We start from the raw sequence: 23,095 nt of genomic DNA on the forward strand, positions 1-23,095 counted from the left end.
CACACATCAAAAAACAAAACAAGTACATCTCAGGATTGCCCTGGATTCATTGGCTGGCTCGGTTGAAGCCAGAGGCTGCAGTCCACAGAGCCAAGAGTGAAAGGGCCAAGAGCCCTTTGGCTGTTGCCCCTCATCTCACTCCCAGGCTTCATCAGCTCCCTGAGGCTAGAAGGAGGAAAGCAGCCCTCAGCAAAAATGTTATTCAAGTGGCAAAGACATTCTTCTTCTTTCTTTGCTTTCTACTTTGGAGCCTCTGGCTACTCCCGAGCTTTATAAAGTACCTGAGTCAAGAAGGAGAAAGGCAATCCTTAGCAAAGATATTCCTCGCCTTATTCCTTTCCTCTCTTCCTGCTAAACAGTTTCTAGCTGTGTCTGAGCTTTACAAGGTACCTGGGAGTGTGTGAACGTATTCTGTGAACTTAGGCAGATCATGAGAGAGGGAGGGCAGGAAGGGTTGCGTCAGTGCTTGTCTCTCATGCCCCTTCTTACATGCCCAGGATAATGCTAATCGCCACTTTGGGGTCAGGAAGCAATTTTCCTCCAGGCCAGATTGGCCAGGGATCCTGGAAGTTCTCCCCCCCCCCATCTTCTGGGCATGGAGTCAGGGTCACTGGGGGTGTGGGGGGGAGGTAGTTGTGAATTTCCTGCATTGTGCAGGGGGTTGGACTAGATGACCCTCTTGGTCCCTTCCAAGTCTATGAGACAGGAGGAGAAAAGTAATCCTCAGCAAAGATGTTCTACAGCTAACAAAGACGTTCCTCCTCTTGCTCCTTACCTTCCTTCCAGGGTAGTACTGGCAGAAACAATGATCTAGCCAGTTTTCCATTAGCAGAAGCAAATTGCTTTCCCTTTCACTTCTGGCAACACTCTGTGTGTGTGTGTGTGTGTGTTCCTTCAAACCACAGCTGATTTATGGCGACCCCGTAGGGTTTTCAATGCAAGAGACTTTTGGAGGTGCTTTGCCATTGCCTGCCTCCCCATCACGACCCTGGCAGTCCTTGGACGTCACCCATCCAAATTCTCACCAGGGCTGACCCTGCTTAGCTTCTGAGATCTGGCTAGCCTGAGGCTACCCAGGTCAGGAACACTGTATAACCTACACCAGAAGGTGATGTTTGTGGCTACTTGAATTGGGGGGAGGCACTGAAGGGGAAAATCAGGCTGGATCACTTCTCTCCCACCAGCTGAGTGTGGAATACAGCCCAATGTTCTGTTTCACAACCTGTGCATGTGATGATGGACAAGACAAAATATTTTGAACTAAAAAGGTTGTATAAATGGTAAATGTCTTAGGTAGGTGACGCGTATTAGAGGCCTGAGTAGGATAGAAAGGGGAATGTTGTTTTTAATACCCCTTTAAAATAAAAGGTATGTGTTTTACATAACGGCCTAAACTTTTATTCACTTATCTGTGTCCAAATGTAGTGTGCTTTGCAGAGTATTTGTTAACATCAATCACAATGATTCTTCCTATATCTAGAATTCATAGGTTACTGTTATTTCAACTGCTCTCATCCTGCTCCCTACTAAAGATTAGTTTATTGGCAAGTATGGGGTAATGTCAGAATCTGTGTTCTGAACCGGACTTGGTGTGCTGTTATAAATTGTAGGCCCTTATTGGAAAAATGTGAGCAATTAAAGGTATAACATTTTCAGAAATTTTGAAGCCATGGGTAGAAAAACTTTTTTTTTTCTAGAGGGGAAATAAGGTAATGTGGGGGAACACTGAAATAAATGCTCTTTCACTATACACCTAAGACTTGAAAAAGAGAGCTACAGACTGCTGCACCCCTATGCTGCCTTAGCATATGTATCTTAGTCTTTGCCTTCTGACGGGCAGGAAAAAATAAAAATTGCAGCTAGAAAATAAATTCTGTACAAAAACAAAAAGAGTGCACAGCATATTTGGATATTGAGTCGAACCTTATCACACTGAAAACACTGAACTTTAATGTACCATCATTAAACATATTAAAGCATGTTAATTATGGGCCAAATTATTCATATTAACATATCTTTGAAAATACGTAATGTACGTCTCAGAATACACAGGAATTATTATTACATGAAAGAAATTAGCCATGGATTTTTTATATATCAAAATCTTCAGGAAATATTTCAAAGCCATTTTTTTCGAGTGTTCCCCAAATGTTCCAGTTTAAAAAAAATACAAAGTGTATGTGTGTTAAAAATCCATTTCTCCCCCACCCCCCGGGCCTTTACATCTTCGAGCCCTATCAAATATGATGTACCCTATTTCAAAGCTACATGGTTACATAGCCATAAAAGAGACTACAGATAACCTCTGGTATTATTAATGGCTTCATGAGGCATGGAAAAGAGTGTATTCATCGAAGCTAGGGCAATATTGTGATTCTGGTCCAGAAAGCTAGTGTAATACCTTATTAGGAACAGATGTAATAGACTTATGATTCCATGGCCTGGTCATAGTGGGGTATTTTCTCTATGTGTACAATTTATAGAATGGATGTAGTTCAATAGCAATATGCACTGAACTGTGAGGTGGCTGTCCCCCTGTCCAAATCTCAGTTTGTCCCTCAACTCTGAAGATGACATTATAAAAGTCTGGTGCTTCCCCCTAGGATTGCCAGGTCCTTCTTTGCCACTGGCCAGAGGTTTTTGAGGTGGAGTCTGAGGAGGGTGGGGTTTGGGGCTGGGAGTTCAATGCCACAGAGTCCAATTGCCAAAACGTCCATTTTCTCCAGGTGAAGTGATCTCTTTCAGCTGGAGATAAGTTGTAATAGCGGGAGATCTCCTGCTACTACCTGGAGGTTGCCAACCCTATCTGGGACCCCGGGATGGCTGATGGAAGTCCTGTCCTTATTTTGCAGTTTCAGTTGCTTCCGGAAAACTTTGGTTGATGGTCATATTTCAAATAATAGTGGGCATGTGTGATGCTATATTATTGGCGGCCAAGAAACCTGTTCCAGACTGCAGTGGTTTGAATTTTCTGCACAATATTCCAGAATGTATTTCTGCATAAGTTTGCAAACATAAACAGTTACCAGATCAATGGTTGGAGATGTGAACGGGATGTCTCCTCTCCCCCTTCTTCTCTCCTTAGGTAATGCTGGAATTATTTGGCATCTATAAAACAGCTGCCATGAAGTATTTTATGGTGCAGTTAACCCTTTTCATAACACTGCTGACTGACTGCCTTGTCCATAAATTTATTTTCTGAGTACTCTGGTGTTCTTCACTTTTTCCTGCACGTGCGGCTTTAAAAGATTGACTCAACCATAAGCTGTTCCTCGGTTTGGTTGTACATCAGAGACTTGTTAATCTGTATTCCAGTCACTAAAAATCAACTTCCCGTTTCCTGTTACAAGCTCAGTCGTCTCCTGTGTTAATTCTTTTTTTAAGTTGTAGTTCTTGTGACAACTGGAGGACCTTTTTTTTTTTAATTATTGAAAATGTCCCAAACTGATCATTTGGGTGATAATGTATCAACCACTGTTTTTCCCAATCTACAGGCTATTAGAAATTAACGCCCTGCAGTGTTTTGGTATGCAGTTCATCCCAAAGAATTGTACCTTCTAAACAGCAAGATTCTCTCACAGCGGGAACAAATGTTCTGGCTGTGCCTACACGTGATCACTGGTTTGTGAGCATGGCCCCTACAAGAGTAGGAAGCGTCCACACAATAGCTCCCTCCCCGTGATTGGGAACAGTGCTTTTTCAAGTGTGCACCATGCTCACAAGCCCGCTGTTGTGCTAGGTGGGTTAGTGGGGCCTGTACACTTGGATGGTGTACCTGCTGACCCTCTACATCAGGGGTGGGGAACCTTTTTCCTGCCAAGGGCCATTTGCACATTTATAACATTATTCGGGGGCCATACCAGGTGTAGATCTCCCGGTGAGGGGGTGGAGAGGCTAGGGTTGCCAGGCCTCCGGCCACCACCTGGAGGTTGGCAACCCCAGGGGAGGCCATGCAGAGAAGGCCTGGAGGGCGCCCCCAGTCCTCCCCCTCCCAGGCAGGAGGGCAGCCAGCGGTGGGCCCGAGCAAACGAGGCGCCAGGGGGGCGCAGCCCGCGGTTGACCGGCAAGGGAGGAAGGAAGGAAAACAGAGAAAGAGGAAAAGGGAGAGAGGTAGAAAGAAATGGAAAGAGGGGGAGAAAGAAAAGGACAAAGGGAGACAGACAGAGAAAGAGAAAGAGAGGGAGAGAGAAAAGCCTTCCCCACACACACACGCGCGCGCGCCGGCCCCACGCAACCTGGCCCCAGGCTCCATGCCCTCCTCCCCAAGAGTCCACAAAAGGCCCCCCGAAGCCCGATTGGCTCCTGCGTGCATGCTCTGCCACTGGTAGCCACGGGCCTCTTTCCCCCCTCCCTCTCACTGCTCAACAGCCAACAAGAGGGGCTTACAGTGTGCCCCGGCGTTCCTGCATGCTGCGGCTATAGGGGGCAGCGTCCCTCCCCCTCCTCTCGCCGACCAACAGCCGTCCAAAGGGTGCCGCAGTGCCCCTGCAAGCCGTGGCCCCAGGAACACCCTCAGGGAGGGCTGCCCTGTGCTGCTCCTCTGTGGCAGGGCCCCGGAGCTCCCGAGGGCCACAAAAAATGTCCTCGGGGGCCGCATACGGCCCCCGGGCCTGAGGTTCCCCATCCCTGCTCTACATACTTTGATTTCAACACGCTTAGTTCCTGTCAAGTGTAGAGAGCTACCGATTTGTATTCCCCTGGGGCCGTGTTGGCGAACCTATGGCACGGGTGCCACTTCCGGCACGCGTAGCCCTTTCTGCCGGCACGCACGGTTCCTCCAAGCCACTGGTCTTTCCGGCTCTGCCCCACCCCGGATGGGGGAGGCTGTAGCCCAGGGGTGGGGAACCTCCGACATGATTGGTGGTGGCCCCCGGACTCTCCCACAGAAGCTGCCGCCATTGCCGCCGCTGGAGCGTGCGCGGCCAGCCAGGCGGGTGGGAGAGCGGGGAACAGAAGCCGAGCGCTCACACTCGGCATGGCCGGCGGCTTCTCCGGCGCCCTCTGGGCCTGTGCGGGCGGAGGGGCATGGCTGGTCGGTGGGTGCGAAGGAGGCGCCCTCTGCCCCACCCTGCTCGCCTCTCACAAGCCTGCTGCCGCGCCCCACCGAGTGGCAAATCCAAGGCAAAACCTCCCATGCATAAATGGCCTCTTTCTTTTTCTGTCCTTTTCTTTCTCTCGCTCCATTTCTTTCTCCCTTTCTCTCTCTTTTTCTTTCTTTCTCTCCCTCCCTTCCTTCCCTTTCCCCCTCCCTTCCCTTCTTTCCTTCCTTCCTTCCTTCCTTCCTTCTCTCCAGCGGCTTCTCCGGCACCCTCTGGGTCTGTGCGGGCGGAGGGGCGTGCAGTCCTATTCCACCTTTGAAGTGCCCACAAGCTATCCTCCAAACACCTTTCCATTTGTCTTGATATGTAGAGAGAAAACACTAAGGAACTAGTTGCCAATCTCCAGGTACTAGCTGGAGATCTGCTATTATAGGTGATCTCCAACCAATAGAGATCAGTTCCCCTGGAAAAAATTGCCACTTTGGCAATTGGACTCTATGGCACTGAAGTCCTTCCCCAAACCCCGCCCTCCTCAGGCGCCACCCCAAAAACCTCCCACTCATGGCGAAGAGGAACTTGGCAACCCTAGCCTCTCCCTCTGGGCCCCCTCTGGGGGTGGTATTCAGGTTAAATTGCCGCATTGGCACTCGGCGATAAGTAAGTGGGTTTTTGGTTGCAGTTTGGGCACTCGGTCTCTAAAAGGTTCGCCATCACTGCCCTGGGGCATGACTAGGCTTAGAGGAGTGTCACTCTGCTAAGAAGTTGAGGCAGGTTGTTCACTGCTGTATAGGGTTGCCAGGTCCCTCTTTGCCACCGGCAGGAGGTTTTTGGGGCGGAGCCTGAGGAGGGAGGGGTTTGGGGAGGAGTTCAACGCCATAGAGTCCAATTGCCAAAGCAGCCATTTTCTCCTGGTGAACTGATCTCTGTCGGCTGGAGATCAGTTGTAATAGCAGGAGATCTCCAGCTAGTACCTGGAGGTTGGCAACCCTTCAGACCATTGGTCCTCTGAGCTCAGTATTGTTTACTGTGACTGGTAACAGCGCTCTTGGGCTTCAGGGAGAGGGAGGTCTTTCCCAATTTCTGTTATCTGAGAGATCCCCTTTTAACTGGAGAAAGGAGATGTTAGGAGGTGAATATGCAGAGCACTTAACAAAGGCTTCTTTCTGTAGTCCGATATCCCTGTAGTCAACCATGGTATGTGCCTTTCCAAGATCTCCAGTCATCTGCTCAGGCCCTTCTCTGTGTACCCTAAGAAACAATAGAGGCAATCTTTTCCATTGCTGACCTAAGAGCAAACATATCACCCCTAATCCAATCACGCCTGCTAATGTCCTTTACTTGCTTCTGACATTTACTTTGCCATTGTGTGTCTAATTCACTCGTCTTTACTTAAGGGTAGATGGAATCGCATTCTAGCTGTATCTGAAGAAGTGAGCTGTGGCTCAGGAAAGCTCATACCCTGCCAGAAATTTTGCTAGTCTTTAAGGTGCTACTGGACTCTTGCTCTTTTCTAGTCCTCAAACAGAGAAGCTTCAAGGGGAGATTACAACTCAAGATTGCTGAACTTGATTTCATTCACAAATCCAGAACAATGGACTGAATGAGGACATAGGATTCTTATCTCACTAGAGATGCTAATTTTCTGCCCCATAGCATTTCTCTTCTACTCTTATCAAGCTGATTACAATGCACATTGTACTTCTGCATCCCTAGTTCCTTCTTTGCAACACCCCTCCTAACCTCTGATTGGGGCTATGATCATTTCATTTCAACTCCTATCTGACAAAGGGGGCTTTGACCCTTGAAAGCTTATACCCGGAAAATCTTGTTGGTCTCAAAGGAGCTTCTGGACTTGAATATAGTTAACCTTTTCTGTAGTGGCTCCTCCTTTATGGAATATTCTCCCCTACCCTGAGTTGCATATCTGACAAGAGATCCCCTCATTTTCAGGCCCCAGGTAAAATATTTTTACTTACTAGGCATTTGCCCCTCACTCCTGCTTCCAAAGTGACATTTTGTTTCTGCTGTGTTTATCCTGTTTGCCTGGAGTTGCCAACCTCCAACCGGGGTCTGGAGATCTCTTGCTATTACAACTGATCTCCGGACAATAAAGATCAATTCCCCTGGAGAAAATGCTGCTTTGGAGGGTGGACTCTATGGCAGAGGTGTCAAACGTAAGACCTGCGGGCCTGATCCGGCCCCTTCAGAGCTCTTATCGGCCCGCAAGCCAGCCGAAGCAGCCACCCCACCCACTGATTACTACACCCCCCGCTACACATGGTCCGGAGATCAGATGGTGTAGTGGGGGGTGTAGTAATCAGTGGGTGGGGTGGCTGCTTCGGCTGGCTTTGCGGGCCGATAAGAGCTCTGAAGGGGCCGGATCAGGCCCGCAGGTCTTACGTTTGACACCCCTGCCATAGAGTCCACCCTCCAAAGCAGCCATTTGTGGGGAAACAAATCCAGTTCACCAGATTAGCATCCGCCACTCATGTGGAGGAGCGGGGAACCAAACCCGGTTCTCCAGATCTGAGTCCGCTGCTCCAAACCACCACTCTTAACCACTACACCAGCATGAAGCCGGCTGGGTGACCTTGGGCTAGTCACACTCTCTCAGCCCCACCCACCTCACAGTGTGTCTGTTGTTGGGAGGGGAAGGGAAGGTGATTGTAAGCCGGTTTGGTTCTTCCTTAAGTGGTAGAGAAAGTCAGCATACAAAAACCAACTCTTCTTGTTCACTCTCAATCTGGGCTGGCGAGGCATCACGTCACATTTATGTCATATTTGGCCCTCGTAACAGTTAAGTTTGGCACCCCTGCTCTATAGCATTGTACTTTGCTGAGGCCCCTCCCACCTTCCCCAGGCTCCACCATCTAAATTTCCCAACCCAGAGATGGCAACCATAGCTACCAAAGGAGGATATGGCTGCAGAGATACACGTTGGGATTGCCAGGTCCTTTTTTGCCCCGGCGGGAGGTTTTTGGGGCAGAGCCTGAGGAGGGCGGGGTTTGGGGAGGGGAGGGTCTTCAATGACATAGAGTCCAATTGCCAAAGTGGCCATGTTCTCCAGGTGAACTGATCTCTATCGGCCGGAGATCAGTTGTAATAGCAGATCTCCAGCTAGTACCTGGAAATTGGCAACCCTAATACATGTACATTTGTAATGTGGATGTAATAGGTGGGGAATGCTACGTTTCAGTAGTCATTTTTAATAGCAAGGATCTGTGCAGTTGAGTAAGTTCAGCTGCAATAATAGCTTTGCTACTTTCCAGCCTTCAAACTCTTTTGCAAGCCCAATTAGCCTCCCTGGCATTTATAATACAGTTTTATGAGAACACATGGTAAAAGCCAAGAAATGTCTGGCAAGAAAAAAAGGTCAGGTCTTTGTATATATTTTCGTATGACTTATGATTTTGAGATATACACCCTGATCCACGAACCATTTAAGGCAGAACGCTTAGAATGGGTTTGGAGAGGCTTGAAATTAAAGTGGCTTTAAAATGTATATTGATGTAAGTTTGGTTTATGAACACGAGCACAGAGTAAGAGGTTAAAATCAGTGCAAGGAAACAAAGGAAAGAGGATTACTAGTTTAAAGGATGGTTATTCTAATGATTGTTTTGGTACTATTGAGAGCAAGCAGGAAAAAAAGAGAGTGAAATCTTTCTTTTTTAGCAGTGAAATTTTACGGATTTTTACCTGGGAGTAAGACCAATTGAATATAGTGGGACTTACTTATGAATAACCTGCATAGGATTGCACTGCATTTCCAGTGTGCAAACATGCCCCTCTCCCAATTATATACGGGAACATAGAACATTTGTAGAAATTCTATTTATGAGTTTGCAGGCTGTAACTACGCCATGTTACCACTGAATATAAAACAGTTTGTTTAATCATCACATTTGCACTTGGGAAAAAAGGCAAAGACCTCTGGGCAGCATTTGTGGTGTAACATTTTATCCTTACAACAACCCTCCGAGGCTGCTCTTCTGTCAGAGCTAGGGTTGCCAGGTCCCCCCTCTCCATCGGCAGGAGGTTTTGAGGGGCGGGGCTGGGGCGATCGCACGGGTGCGGGGCTGCGCGCGACGCTCTCACGTCACTTCTGGGCTTATCCGCAGAAGTGCCGCATTGCCGCGGCTGTTTTAGCGTGCCCGTGCGATCCTCGCTCTTGAGCAGCTGGGAGGATTGGCAGGCAATTGACCGCCGAAACCACCCGCCTGGCAACCCTAGTCAGAGCCCAACACTTTAACTAGTACAGTATGCTAGCTTTTAGTAAAAGAATAGTTTGACATGCCTGAGGGTAGGTTTTGAAATACTGTATCAAAAGTTAAAAGATTGAACACACAACTCTGCCTTGTTTAGAGTCAGATGATAGGCCTTCTCGCTCAGTGTTGTCTGTTGTGGCCAGCAGCTGCTTTCCAGGGTCTCCGGCAGAAAAAAGCTTTCCTTAATGTTTGTTACCCCGGGCTCCTTTAGCTGGAGATGCCAGGGATTGAACTTGGGGCCTTCTGCATGCAAAGGGGATTCTCTACCGCTGAGCCAAAGCCTCTCCAACTTGTGCTGTTTCTGTTATGTGTCGCATAGGGTTGCCAGGTCCCTCTTCGCCACCAGTGGGAGGTTTTTGGGGCGGAGCCTGAGGAAGGTGGGGTTTGGGGAGGGGAGGGGCTTCAATGCCATAGAGTCCAATTGTCAAAGCATCCATTTTCTCCAGGGCAATTGATCTCTATCAGCTGGAGATCAGTTGTAATAGCGGGAGATCTCCAGCTATTACCTGGAGGTTGGCAACCCTAGTGTCACATGTGTCGTGTGAGTGCATGCAGACAAGCATGTGTGCTGAGATCAGTTGCTCTTCTAAGCTGAATGGGGACATTCTTCTTGAGATTTTTTTTTTTTAATCTTGATGTACAGTAATCTAATTTATTTTATTTTTACTTTCCAGCCAGAAAATTTGCAGAAGAATTGGCTTCGGGAATTTTATCAGGTACTGTCAGAATTCTTTTACATTGTGTTTCAAAAGATTTCCGTATCGCCTTCATTGCTGTGTTAAAAACCTTTCTGGAAATCATGACAAATGCTGCTGTTCTAAACATAAGATTAATACAAATGGTTTAAGAGTTTCTTCCAGGGAAGTATGTTCATGATCAGGCTAACCAGTGCCTTTGAAAGGATCTCAGGGGAGTGTTTGCTTATCAGTCCTTTCCATTAACAACCTCAGGGCAGTGTGCTTAGCCCCCCCCCCATCTCTGTTTTTATACCCAACACCCCTGTGAAGTAGGTTAGGCTGTAAGGTTATGACTGGCCCATAAAACCTTTATGGCTGAGTTGGAATCGAAGCCCAGGTCTCTCAGTCCAGGCTCAAAACTAATGACTATCAGAGACCATCACTGTTTGTAGAATACTGTTGTTGTTGTTTTTTGAAAATATGCATGTGTAGCACTTAATTTTGTACTGTACTTTATCATGTTTGTCTTCACAATAACTGAACATGTGAAACTGCGTGATGCTGTCCTGCTGTTGATCTTGGTGTGTAATCAACTGGGGCATAACATCCAAATCGCAAGATGTCATAGTTCCGCTGTACACTGCATTGGTCAGGCCGCACCTGGAGTATTGTGTGCAGTTCTGGAGGCCTCACTTCCAAAAAGGAGGTGGACAGAATGGAGCGAGTGCAGAGGAGAGCGAGGAGGATGATCAGGGGCCTGGAGACCAAATCCTATGCAGAAAGGCTGAGGGATTTAGGAATGTTTAGTCGGGAGAAGAGGAGGTTGAGGGGGGGGGCATGGTTGCTCTCTAAGTATTTGAAGGACTGTCACTTAGAGGAGGGCAGGGAGCTGTTCCTGCTGGCAGCAGAGGATAGGAATCACAATAATGGGTTTAAATTGCAGGCGGAAAGGTACCAGCTGGATATTAGGATTTATTTATTTTTACAGTAAGAGTTGTTCGACAGTGGAATCAGCTACCTAGGGAGGTGGTGAGCTCCCCCTCACTGGCAGTCTTTAAGCAGAGGCTGGACAAGCACTTGTCAGGGATGCTCTAGGCTGATCCTGCATTGTGCAGGGGGTTGGACTAGATGGCCTGTATGGCCCCTTCCAACTCTATGATTCTCTGATTCTATTAAGGTCAGAATTCTCTACTCTAACTGGTAGCAGCTGTCCAGGGTCTTCAGGCAGAGGTCTTTCACATTGCCTACTACTACCTGATTCTTTTCACTGGAGATGCCAGGGCTTCTACTTGTGACCTTCTGTACACACAACCAATGCTCAATCACTGAGCCATGGCAGCTCCTCTCTTCTTATTGCCTCTTAAGAGAGGAGAATTGAGATGGATAGATAATGGCACGTTCAGGGATGTTTGGCTGAGTGGCGATTTGAACCGAGATAATCCAAACCTCTTGTGCTGCGGACTGAGTGTGCTGCCTGATCTTTTGCATGTTTACTCAAAAGTTAGTTCTGTTTAGCTCAATGGGATTTCCTTCCTTGTAAAAATGCAGAGGATTGCAGGCTGACTCAGCACCCCTTATGTGTGCCATGCCCTTCAAACTATGTCCAGATGAAGAACCCCAATGATGCTCTTGACCCATTGGGGGTAGGGCTGTATTCTGAAGAGTTTATAAACTTGGACCAGCACTGCGTGCATTTTCAGAACACAAAAATATCTTTGCTTCAAAAAGCAGACGGTCTTGAATGCCAAAGGCAACACTTTCATTTTCCTCTTCCTTCCATGAGAAACGCTTTGCAGGCTATAGGAGTAATGGGAGAGACTGCAGCATATTCTTTCCCAGGAATAGTTAGAATCTTGTCAATCCTTGCTGTCGGCAATATTAAACAAACAAACAAACAAAAAACCCAAACAGAAATGCAGAACTCCTCCTTTGGATGCCTGTGGAAATACTCAACTAAAGAAAGATTTAGAATCCTCCTTTTTCTGTTTACCAAGGTGACTTCTAGCTCAGTCCTGAACGGAATGATTTGGTAGGACGTTTACTGCTTACCAAGGCTGGTACTTTACTGACTGTGATTGCACACAGTAGAACTGCAGGGTTCTGGCTTCTGTTTGCCAACCAAATAAACTTATCATAATGGGTTGGATCCATTATGGTATAATAAGGGTATTTAGGATTATATCCATGCTGTGCAGTAGATTTAGACAGAAGTGATTGTATAGGATCCTGCTGGGAATCTTCTTGAGATTCTTCACCTAACATGTATTTACTATGGTACCAATGCAATATTTTTGACATAGAGCTGGGTTTCGGTTCTCCATTTCTTACTACAGGTCTAATGAATGTCAGTAGATTTTTTTTTACAGTAAATGGTTTGAGATTCTGCCGTGTTAACTAGGTGACTGACAGTGCCATCCTAAGCAGAGTTTACTCCCTTCCAAGACCACGAGAGCCAGCGTAGTGTAGTGGTTAAGAATGGAGGATTCTAATCTGAAGAACCGGGGTTGATTCCCCACTCCTCCACATGAGCGGCGGACTCTAATCTGGTGAATCGGGTTGGTTTCCCACCTCCTACACATGAAGCCATCTGGGTAACCTTGGGCAAGTCACAGTTCTCTTTGAACTCGCTCAGCCTCACCTACCTCAAAAGGTGTCTGTTGTGGGGAAAGGAAGGGAAGGAGATTGTTAAACCGGTTTGATTCTTCTTAAAAGGTAGAGAAAGTCGGCATATAAAAACCAACTCTTCTTCCTCCTCCTCCTCCTTCCTTCTTCTTCTTCCTTTTTCAGTATACTTAGGAAGGTGTAATTCTGCCTAGGATTGCACTGCAAATTCCTGTTTCCACTTTTCTGTTAGCATAAACTGCAGGCAACAAGTATTCCCTGGGTAGAGACTGCAGTAGTGACTCATTGTTATAACTGTGCTGTCTTGAACAAAATGAAGTAGAGCTGGTCAATACAAAACTGTGGCAACAACAGATGTATATTTTAACTTGTGTTGGTGCCCTGATAAGCTCAGTCAGGCCCTCCCCAGTTATGAGCCTGCCATGAAGCCAAGGGCAACCACATATGGCTGCCTGTCAGGAGTTCTGCTTCTCCCCTGGTTAGTTGCTTCCTGCCTGAGCATCCAGCTTGATGAGTCACCACCGGTTGTTCACATCTGCCCTACCTTCATTACTTAATCTCCTTTTCAATTCACAATAGTCTTTTTGTTACTCATTTTCTAGGTAAAGGTCACACCAGGTTATTCCTGACCCATGAGGTGACGTCACATCCCGACGTTTACTAGGCAGACTATGTTTATGGTGTGGTTTGCCAGTGCCTTCCCCAGTCATCTACTCTTTTTCTACCTATAGGTAAAATATTGTGTTCGTTGATCCTCAAAATGCTTTTCCTGAAAGTACCCTTATTTGTCTTGAAAACATAGATTTTATTCAAGCTAACCTTAAAAGTAGCCAAACTATCACCGCATGTTATTTTACTTCATTTATACCCCACTTCTCTCCCCAGTGGGCACCCAGAGTGGCTTATATCATTATTCTCTCCTCCATTTTATCTTCACAACAACCCTGTGAAGTAGGTTAGGCCTGGAGCGTGTGACGGCCCCATGGTCTCCCAGCAAGTGTCCATGGCAGAGTGGGGATTAGAACCTGGGTTTCCCAGATCCTACGCTAACTACTGCACTACACACAAACCGAAATAAATAAGAAAAAGACTAGCTAGGGTATTCTTAAATAATCATCACGTTTACTGGAAAGGGATATAACATATCGTCATCAGTTAAATAAAGTCTTTCAAAAAGGAAGGGGTCTCAAAACAGAGTAAGCTGTGAAAAACCAAGCTGTACTAAATTTCAGTGCCGTCCTAAGCAGATCTACTGAGCATCCTACCCAAGTCTACCAAATGGGGCTTACTCCCAGGAAAGTATGTTTAGGATTGCACTATTACATGTGGCTGCTCCGCTGTGAGCGGTTTTAAGATTCACAACCCATATCTCCTAAGAGTGCTGGATTTGTGTGCAAGCGACATTGAACTGAATGGCGCTTGTGCTGGTGCTGTCTTTCAGGGGAATCAAACTAGACACCATAGTGGCAGATCCATTTATCAACGCCTGCATCTGCCCCCACTGCATTATAAAAAGCGGGTGGGAATCCTGTTTTTTTTTATAGTAAATGGAGTATGGGATGGGGAGTGCAGAGGGTAAGGCAACAAGATACAGGGCTTTTTTGGTGGCGGCACCTCGCCTTTGGAATACCCCTCCCCCTTGAGGCTTGGCCTGGCATCTACATTATTTTCTTTTCGGCACCACACCAAAAAAAATTCTTTTTAGCCAGTCTTTGAACCAGTGGGTTCCATCAGTTTTAGCTATTTTATGGTCTGCTCCTAGCTGAGAATTATTTGATCGATATCATTTTAGACTGTTCCATTGGATGTGCTTTCATGCCCTGGCTTGCTTTTATAGGTGGTTTTTATAGGTATGTTTTTTTATTATCGAGTTGGATTGTTTTACTGATGTAGTTTTATTGCGATGTTTTTAATTGTCTGTTTGGCTTTGCGTTATTGCTGTGACCTGTATCAACAGGCAGCATGCAAATTTATTACATAAATAAACAAACATTGGTCCCTCAGATGTGGTTCTTCCCATGCAAGCTCTGATACTAGCTCAGCTGTGGGAAGAATGCATTGAGTGGGGGGGGGGATGTGGAGCAGCAAGCTGTTGGCACGGCAGAGTGGACTGTGGCTCAGTGGTAGAGCCTCTGCTTGGCATGCAGAAGGTCCCAGGTTCAATCCCCAGCATCTCCAGTTAAAAGGATCAGGCAGGTAGGTGATGTGAAAGGCCTCTCTCTGCCAGAGACCCTGGAGGAGCAGCTGCCGGAGACCACTGAAGAGCAGCTGCCAGTCTGAGTAGACAATACTGAACCTGATGGGCCAGTGGTCTGATTCAGTAGAAGGCAGCTTCATGTGTTCATGTGGAGTCCAGCTTTCCTCTTCCACTGGTCCTTTTACTCTAAAAACCCAACCCACCACACTACATTTGATTAGGGAAGGTTTAAATAAAATGGGTTCGTGGCTGTCACCTTAGAGCAGGGATCCCCTACATGGTACCCATTGGCACCATAGTGCCTGTTAACACTTTTCCTGGTGCCCCCAAGCGTTTTTAGAAAGTGGGTGGGGCAAGATGGGGCTTTTTTTGCCCAGCAAGGCTTTTGATTGGCCATTGGAGAATTGATTGGATGTGCAGATTTTTTTAAAAAAGGTTGCTTTGGCAGCAGCTGTTACCACTGCACAAGGATCTTCACTGTGTGACTGGAGGCAAGCTGGCTGGCTCTCACAGCATTTCTGGAGAGCCAGCGTGGTGTAGTGGTTAAGAGCGGTGATTTGGAGCGGTGGACTCTGATCTGGAGAACTGGGTTTGATTCCCCACTCCTCCACATGAGCCGCAGGGGCTAATCTGGTGAACTGGATTTGTTTCCCCACTCCTTCACACGAAGCCAGCTGGGTGACCTTGGGCTAGTCACAGCTCTCTTAGAGCTCTCTCAGCCCCACCTACCTCACAAGGTGTCTGTTGTGGGGAGGGGAAGGTGATTGTAAGCCGGTTTGATTCTTCCTTAAGTGGTAGAGAAAGTCGGCATAGAAAAACCAACTCTTCTTCTTCTGCTCCTCCTCCTTTTGTGGCAGCATTTTGTGGATGTGCCCACCACGCTGTGTCAGAATTATATATTTATACATTTTATTCTACCCAACCTTGGGTACCCAGCTTCTGTTTACTAGGTTGGGTTTTATTCCCCTCTTTTTTCTTCCACCCTTCCTCCACCTCCATCACTTGGTCATGTGAAAAAATAAATCGGCTAACACACTAGCCATGTACACATGTACAGGGAAAACCTGAATAGAAGGGAAGCCGGAAGTAGCATGCTGGCTCCACCCTTTACTCATTACCAAGCATGCTGGCTCCACCCACTTCTACACTTTCAGTTAAGGTTGCAAACACTGGTTTTGGGGAAATTTCTGGAGTTTTGGGGTGGTACCTGGCGAGGGTCTTCTGTTTCCCCTAAACTCTATGGTATACCATTAGAGTGGCTAACCTCCAGCTGAAGATCTCCCGGGATTACAACTGATCCCCAGGCGACGGAGATCAGTTTACCTGGAGAAAACGGCTGCTTTGTAAGGTGAACTCTATGACATTATACCCCATTGAAGTCCCTCCCCTCCCCAAACCCCACCCTCCTCAGGCTCCACCCCAAAATATCCAGGTATTTCCCAACCCTGAAGATGGCAACCCTACTCAGAGAACAGTACAGCTTTGCCTAGGCAAGGGCACAGCAATGTCAGCCTCCAGTGCCCTCTGAAGCTGCCATTTTCTCCAGGGCAACTGATACCTGTCATCTGGAGAGCGGTTTGTAATTCTGGGAGAACTCCAGGTCCCAACTAGAGGTTGGCAACCCCACTTTCAGTGCACAGCAGCAGAGCAGCTACAGGCTCCTTACCTAGGGTTGCCAGGTCCCTCTTTGCCACTGGTGGGAGGTTTTGGGGGCGGAGCCTGAGGAGGGCAGGGTTTGTGGAGGGGAGGGACATCAATGCCATAGAGTCCAATTGCCAAAGTGGCCATTTTCTCCAGGTGAACTGATCTCTTATCTGCTGGAGATCAGTTGTAATAGCAGGAGATCTCCAGCTACCACCTGGAGGTTAAGGAAGACAAAAACAGCACAAATTTCCAATGCAATTAAATATATTAAGTGCAAAAAGGTGTACAGTGAAAACACATACAACAAACAATGCACAAAATATACACAAAATACAAAGGATCAAAACTAAATGTTGTTGCTTATCAATAACTTGACAATTTCTTTTACAGAGTTCAAACTTCCAGGTAAGTGCAATTGTCCAAAAAATTGTCTTTTTGATCCTTTGTATTTTGTGTATTGTTTGTTGTATGTGTTTTTACTGTACACCTTTTTGCACTTAATATATTTAATTGCATTGGAAATTTGTGCTGTTTTTGTCTTCCTTATACTACACAGCACAGAGCCTTTTTTTCTGGTCTTACCACCTGGAGGTTGGCAACCCTATCCTTATCTGAAATGGCATTATTGGGAATAAATCATGGGATGGGTTGGGAGGCAAACTTGCCTCCACACCAGGTCTACGTACAGTTGCTTTCCCATCAGTATGTCCTGGTGTATAGTGCTGCCGTCTTCCTGACATCAGGAAGAATTGGTCCGTTCCTTCCAGAACACAAATGACACGATAAAGCACAACTTGCCTTTTATGGAGAAGGTGCAACTAAAGCACACTGTGGAAAAAATGGCGTTATTATTGCCCATAAAGGCTTGCAGCATGGTGAAATCCACGTTCACTATATAATGCGTGCCTGCTGTTGGACATATACCACAAGTCAATAAAAAAACCTGGAAAATGGTTACAGATAGTGTGTTTTGAGAAGTTAAAATAGAGATGAACCGCAAACCACGGTTTTTTTTCCATCCCCTCTGAAGAGTCGAATTTGCATGTGGAGTCTTGTCGACATGATTTTCATAACCTCTGTCAACCGAAAGTTAAAGCCGTCCTTCTGCAAGTGGGGCAGATGCCCTTTGAAAAAGAGGAAGAATTCTTAGTGGTTTACTCGTGCTTTTCTAGAAAGTGTAATCTTTGATGTCTTTTGACTCAAACCTCTTTTAAAAAAAAAAACCACGCTGACAAATTGTTTCAACATTGCAGTTCGCTTTCTCTCAATCCCGTTGTTAAGCAAGAAGAAAGTCGAGGCCTTGCTTTTACTTTTATTATTTTGAACACACTATGTCTTGTGAAAGCATGGCTATGTTCAGGCTGTATTTTAAATCAATTATAATTTTCCTAAAGTAAGGCAATGGGCAGCTCAGTTCTGTATATGATTACTGAAAAGCGGGCCTCCTCTGTGTTCAGTTGGGCTTCGTTGCCTGGTTCATCCTGCATATGATTATCAACCTATGCTTTTCCACTGTGTTGAGGATACGGAATGTAGTGATGGTTGGATTGACAGGCTTTGTTCTGGTACCGGTGGTGCTTTCCTTGGATGCAGGAAGTTTTCCATTGGCCTTTGGTTTGGTGTAGAGGTGGGTTCTGCCAGCAGAGTTCTCCCTTATACCGGTGGAAGGCAGCCTCGTTTGCAGTTTGGAATCCTTGGCTCCTAAACCAAAGTTAATATATTTTAATATTTGAAATATTGGTTACCGAACAGTAATTGCAAGCCTGTCTCTGGATACCTAGGCATACCTGATGGGAATCGTGTCTAGTTATCAAGCTAAAAGCAGCTACTTTTAGCCAGTGTGGGGTAGCACAGCGGTTCCTAAACTTTTTGCGTCATGGAGCACTTTTCAGGAGAGAAATTCATCACACAGCACTAATTTTCACCTAGCACCTGTATACTAAACTGAATGACAGTAGTATTTTTCCCCCCCAGTCTCTTCACGGAGCACTAGGAGATGTTTCGCGGAGCACCAAGTGCTCTGTGGAGCACAGTTTGGGAACTGCTGGTGTAGCGGTTAAGAGTGGTGTACTCTAAATATATATATAAATGTCTATATTTTCTGATAGAGCTCCTATACAGGCAATTGATTGTCTGGTTTACAGGCCTAACGATGCTGGCATTGCTGGGGGTCCCAGAGCTCTTTTACTTGTGCAAGTTTGTAAATTTTTATGCCTGCTAGAAATAGAATCTTATTTGTTACTTAGCTGTGGCTTTCATTATGTATTATTTATTATTAGATTTATAGCCCGCCCTCCCCGGCAGAAGCTCTGGGCGGCTCACACAATGGTAAATATACAATGAAAGATCCCAGACTTATAAAACCAATTACGGTAATTAAAACAGCCCTATAAAATGATAAAATCTCCAGTGGCGCTTGGATTATGCCATAAGGCCACAGTAGGGCCTGCAGATGGTTCATATAAGGTGCAGAGCCTGTAGATGTACAGAGAGTCAATTAAATTTGGGACAGTGTTGTGATAACCATGAGTATCAAGAACACGTAGAGGGATTTGACTATTTACAAGGGGGTTGAATAAACCATACAGGGGCTGTAGAATCCATGTAGCAGCTGGTAAAATCCGACCTTTGGTGTACTTTTAAATAAATGCATCTGATTCACATGGTTCTTGCTATATAAAGATCTGTTAGAAAACTAATCTTCCGTCTACACAATGCACAATATTTTCCAGAGCAGTCAGCAAATGCTTTTGTGAGATAATGTATGTGATTCGTTCACTTTAGCAAAGTTTTTTTTGGAGAGGGTGTGTGAAGATTGATATCTGACTTTTTAACAATCTTTTTAAAATAACTGATTAAACTCACTTTTGCCAAAGAAAGCTTTTATTACTTTTTCCCCTTTGGCATGTTTAATTATCGTCACGTAGCCCCCCAGAAATAACAACCGGGGCCCCCCCTCTATTTACTTGTTCCAGTTTTCAAAACAGTCCACGGACAGTCTCGTCCTTCTGCCAGCATTGTTCCTTCAGCTTTCTGTTTTCATGCCCAGTTCTAATTTTGTGTACATGTAACGTTTCTGCTGTATTTTCTGTTTTGGTTTCTCTTCTTTTATCCTGTGGCATTTCAAGGTTGGGTAGTTCTTATGTGCGAGGAATGAGAGAAAGAGAGCTGGGGACGGACCTGAGGGAAATCAGTGAATTACTTCAGATACTGTTTAAAAAGAGGAGCCCCGTGGCACAGAGTGTTAAGCTGCAGTACTGCAGTCAAAATCTCTGCTCACAACCTGAGTTCGATCCCGATGGAAGTTGGTTTCAGGTAGCCGGCTCAAGGTCGACTCAGCCTTCCATCCTTCCGAGGTCGGTAAAATGAGGACCCAGCTTGCTGGGGGTAAAGGGAAGATGACTGGGGAAGGCACTGACAAACCACCCCGTAAACAAAAGTCTGCCTAGTAAACGTCGGGATGTGACGTCACCCTATGGGTCAGGAACGACCCGGTGCTTGCACAGGGGACCTTTACCTTTACTGTGTAAAAAGACAGGAAATTTGGTAGCATCCTCCAGTACCAGCCTAACAGGAGCGGACAAAAGACTTTGGGTACCCTAGGCAATGATCATCACCTCTCTCGCTGTCTCTTCCCCTCCACTGCTCACTTTCCCCTCGCTCTCCTCCCACCTCCCACCACAGCATGGTGTAGTGGTTAAGAGCCAGCGCGAGCCAGCATGGTGTAGTGGTTAAGAGCGGTGGTTTGGAGCGGTGGACTCTGATCTGCAGAACCAGGTTTGATTCCCCACTCCTGTTGCCCCAGAAGGTCGGACCAGAACCAACGGGTTGAAATTGAATCAAAGGAGTTTCCGTCTAGACATTAGGAAGAATTTTCTAATAGAGTGGGACAGGCTTCCTCGGAAGGTGGCAAGCCGGTTTGATTCTCCTTAAAAGGTAGAGAAAGTCGGCATATAAAAACCAACTCTTCTTCTTGTATCTTTGGCTCCTTCCTGCCACGTATTATATGTATTTACTTACCTTTCTTCCCAATGGGGTCCCAAACTGCCATTGTATTCTCACAACAACCCTTTGAGGTAGGCTAGTCTGAGAGTGTATGACTGGTCCAAGCATATGGGAGGCAGCATAGTGCTTGGCTCCTTGTTGTGCTGATGGAAAGTTCTCACGCAGGTGTGTGGATAGCCAGTTCCCTGATCCCCTGTGGCAATTGAACACATGAAGGTGCCTTATAATGAGTCAGCCCATTGGTCTATCAATATCAGTACTGTGTACTCTGACTGGCAGCAGCTTTCCAGCGTCTCGGGTGGGGGTCTTTCCCAGCACCTACTACCTAATGCTTTCTTACCTGGAATTGCCAGGGATTGAACCTGGGACCTTCTGCATGCAAACCCCACGCTCTACTGCAAGCCAGTGCGCCCCCCCCCCCAATAATAATGAAGAGTTACCGCTGGATGACTAGGCAGGGAGGATTCTTTGTAGTTATTTTATATTTCCCTTTCAGGCTGCGATTGCACCACGAATGACTACCATCTCTATCGGTTAGCAAGCAGGCTAGTTTTAAAAATAGTTTTCCAGTTGCAGAGAAACTTGTCAGCCGGCTTTAAAATGAAGCGGTTTGAAGATTTCAACTAAAGTGAGCTGGCTGTCAACCAAGCAATTTGAGATAATGCTTATGTTGATGGAAATAAGTTGATGTGAATACGATAATCAACTTTCCGATTCTGTTTTGTGTTTTCGTTATCATCCCACTTTTTTCCGTTGTGGAAATTTATTGCTGGTTTGGTTGGTGGACATGGTGATCTTGTTGTTCTGCTTCCGATGATGATGATGATGATAATAATAATAATAATAATAATAATAACAACAATAACAATAACAACAACAAAAATAGTGGTGGTGGTGGTGGTGGTAGAGGAGGTTTTTATACCCCGCTTTTCTCCACCTTTAAGGAATCTCACAGCGGCTTACAATCACCTTCCCTTCCTCTCCCCACAACAGGCACTTTGTGAGGTAGGTGGGACTGAGAAAGTTCTGCGAGAACTGTGACTAGCCCAAGGTCACCCAGCAGGCTTCATGTTGAAGAGTGGGGAAACAAATCCAATTCACTAGATTAGCCTCTGCCGCTCAAGTGGAGGAGTGGGGAAACAAACCTGGTTCTCCAGATTAGAGTCCACCGCTCCTAACTAGTGGTGGCTAGTTGGGTTTAAGCGCTAAAATGATTTGTGCAATATTCAGTTAGCCCCTCCAAAGTATGCCCATTGTCCAGAGATGTGACAGTGTCAGGGTGAGAAGAAACCATGTCAATAACAGTGGCCTTGTTAGCAAGATGAGAGGAGAAGCCTAGGAAGGAAGCCGTGAGGAACAGAAACAAATAGAGCAGCGTGGATACTATTAAAGATTGTGGACCAGGTTTAGGTCAGATCCTTAAAATATAGAAACCAGTGTTTTCCAAGGAAGAAGTCATTAAATGTTGATTCAGTCAAAAGGGTGCAGACTTGATGAAGGTAGCAATATTTCTGGTACCTAATTAAATGTTGCCAGATGTATTTTGTTTTATTTGAGGTATGTTTAACCTGCCTTTTTCCCAAAATAACTCAAGATAGCTTGGAAAGTTAGTTAAAAATACAAGACAATAAAAAGGCCAATAAATTCCATTCTCTAAAACACATGATCGGTTAGACAAATAGGCAGCCAGTGCAGTGCTCTTAAAATTAGTGTGATGTGCATATTCAGGCTAGCTCCTAGTAAACAAACGGCAGCTTTCTTTGCCAGCCGTATTTTCCAGATTGTGTTCAAGGGCCGCCTCACATAATGTGTGTTACAGTAGTCCAGCCTTGAAGTTAATGTGGTATGGATCAGTGCGGCCCAATCAGCCGAGTCCAAACAGGTGGCCAAGTTACAAGCCAGATAGGGATAACAAAATACACGCTTGGCCACCCCAGTGATTTGTTTTTCCCTCAGGAAGGCAGGGTCTAACACCATTTCCAAACTTTTAACAGAGTCTTCTACAGACAGTTTTGCTCCATAGAATGTCGGAAGGGTATACCCTCCAGGGCTTCAGCCTTTTCAGAGACCATCATCTCTGTTGTCTGAACAGAGCTTGTGGCACGTTCATCCTCAGCCACTCGACCAAATACTAGGTTGACCCTATGTGGTTCTCAACCTGTGGGTCGCAACCCCCTTGGGGGTCGCGACGTGTTTTCTGGGGGGTCGCCGCCACTGTCCTGGGACAGCCCCCATCCCGGCGAGGAACCGGCCGACTGACAGAGAGGCGAGGTGAGGAACCGGAGAGAGAGAGGCGAGGAGAGAGGCGAGGAACCGGCCAACTGACAGCCGGAAGGAGCTGGGCTGCAGAGACGTGGCGGCACGCCGCTGCACACCAGCTGTAGCCCTGCCGCCCAGCCCTCCCCGTGTACGTGTGTGTGTGCTTGAGATCCCCGGGCCGCTGGCGACTGCGTGTGTGGGTGGTGGGGAGCCTCCCTCCCTCTCCTTCCTTCCTTCCTTCCTTCCTTCCTTCCTTCCTTCCTTCCTTCCTTCCTTCCTTCCTTCCTTCCTTCCTTCCTCCCTTCCCTTCCCTTCCCTTCCCTTCCCTTCCCTTCCCTTCCCTTCCCTTCCCTTCCCTTCCCTTCCCTTCCCTTCCCTTCCCTTCTT

The 23,095-nt window shown here is 46.5% G+C and overlaps 1 protein-coding gene across 2 annotated transcripts in view; it reads left to right on the forward strand.

Moving 5' to 3' along the window:
* INPP5A (inositol polyphosphate-5-phosphatase A) overlaps positions 1-23,095 on the forward strand; it is a 321,869-nt gene that overhangs the window by 54,556 nt on the left and 244,218 nt on the right. For both annotated transcript variants that reach the window (XM_056849629.1, XM_056849628.1), the window contains exon 2: positions 9,979-10,020. In XM_056849629.1, coding sequence (XP_056705607.1) covers positions 9,979-10,020 — 42 coding nt within the window. The remainder of the gene's footprint in view (positions 1-9,978; positions 10,021-23,095) is intronic.

This window comes from Euleptes europaea, chromosome 5 (genome assembly GCF_029931775.1).
Source record: "Euleptes europaea isolate rEulEur1 chromosome 5, rEulEur1.hap1, whole genome shotgun sequence".
NCBI lineage: Eukaryota > Metazoa > Chordata > Lepidosauria > Squamata > Sphaerodactylidae > Euleptes > Euleptes europaea.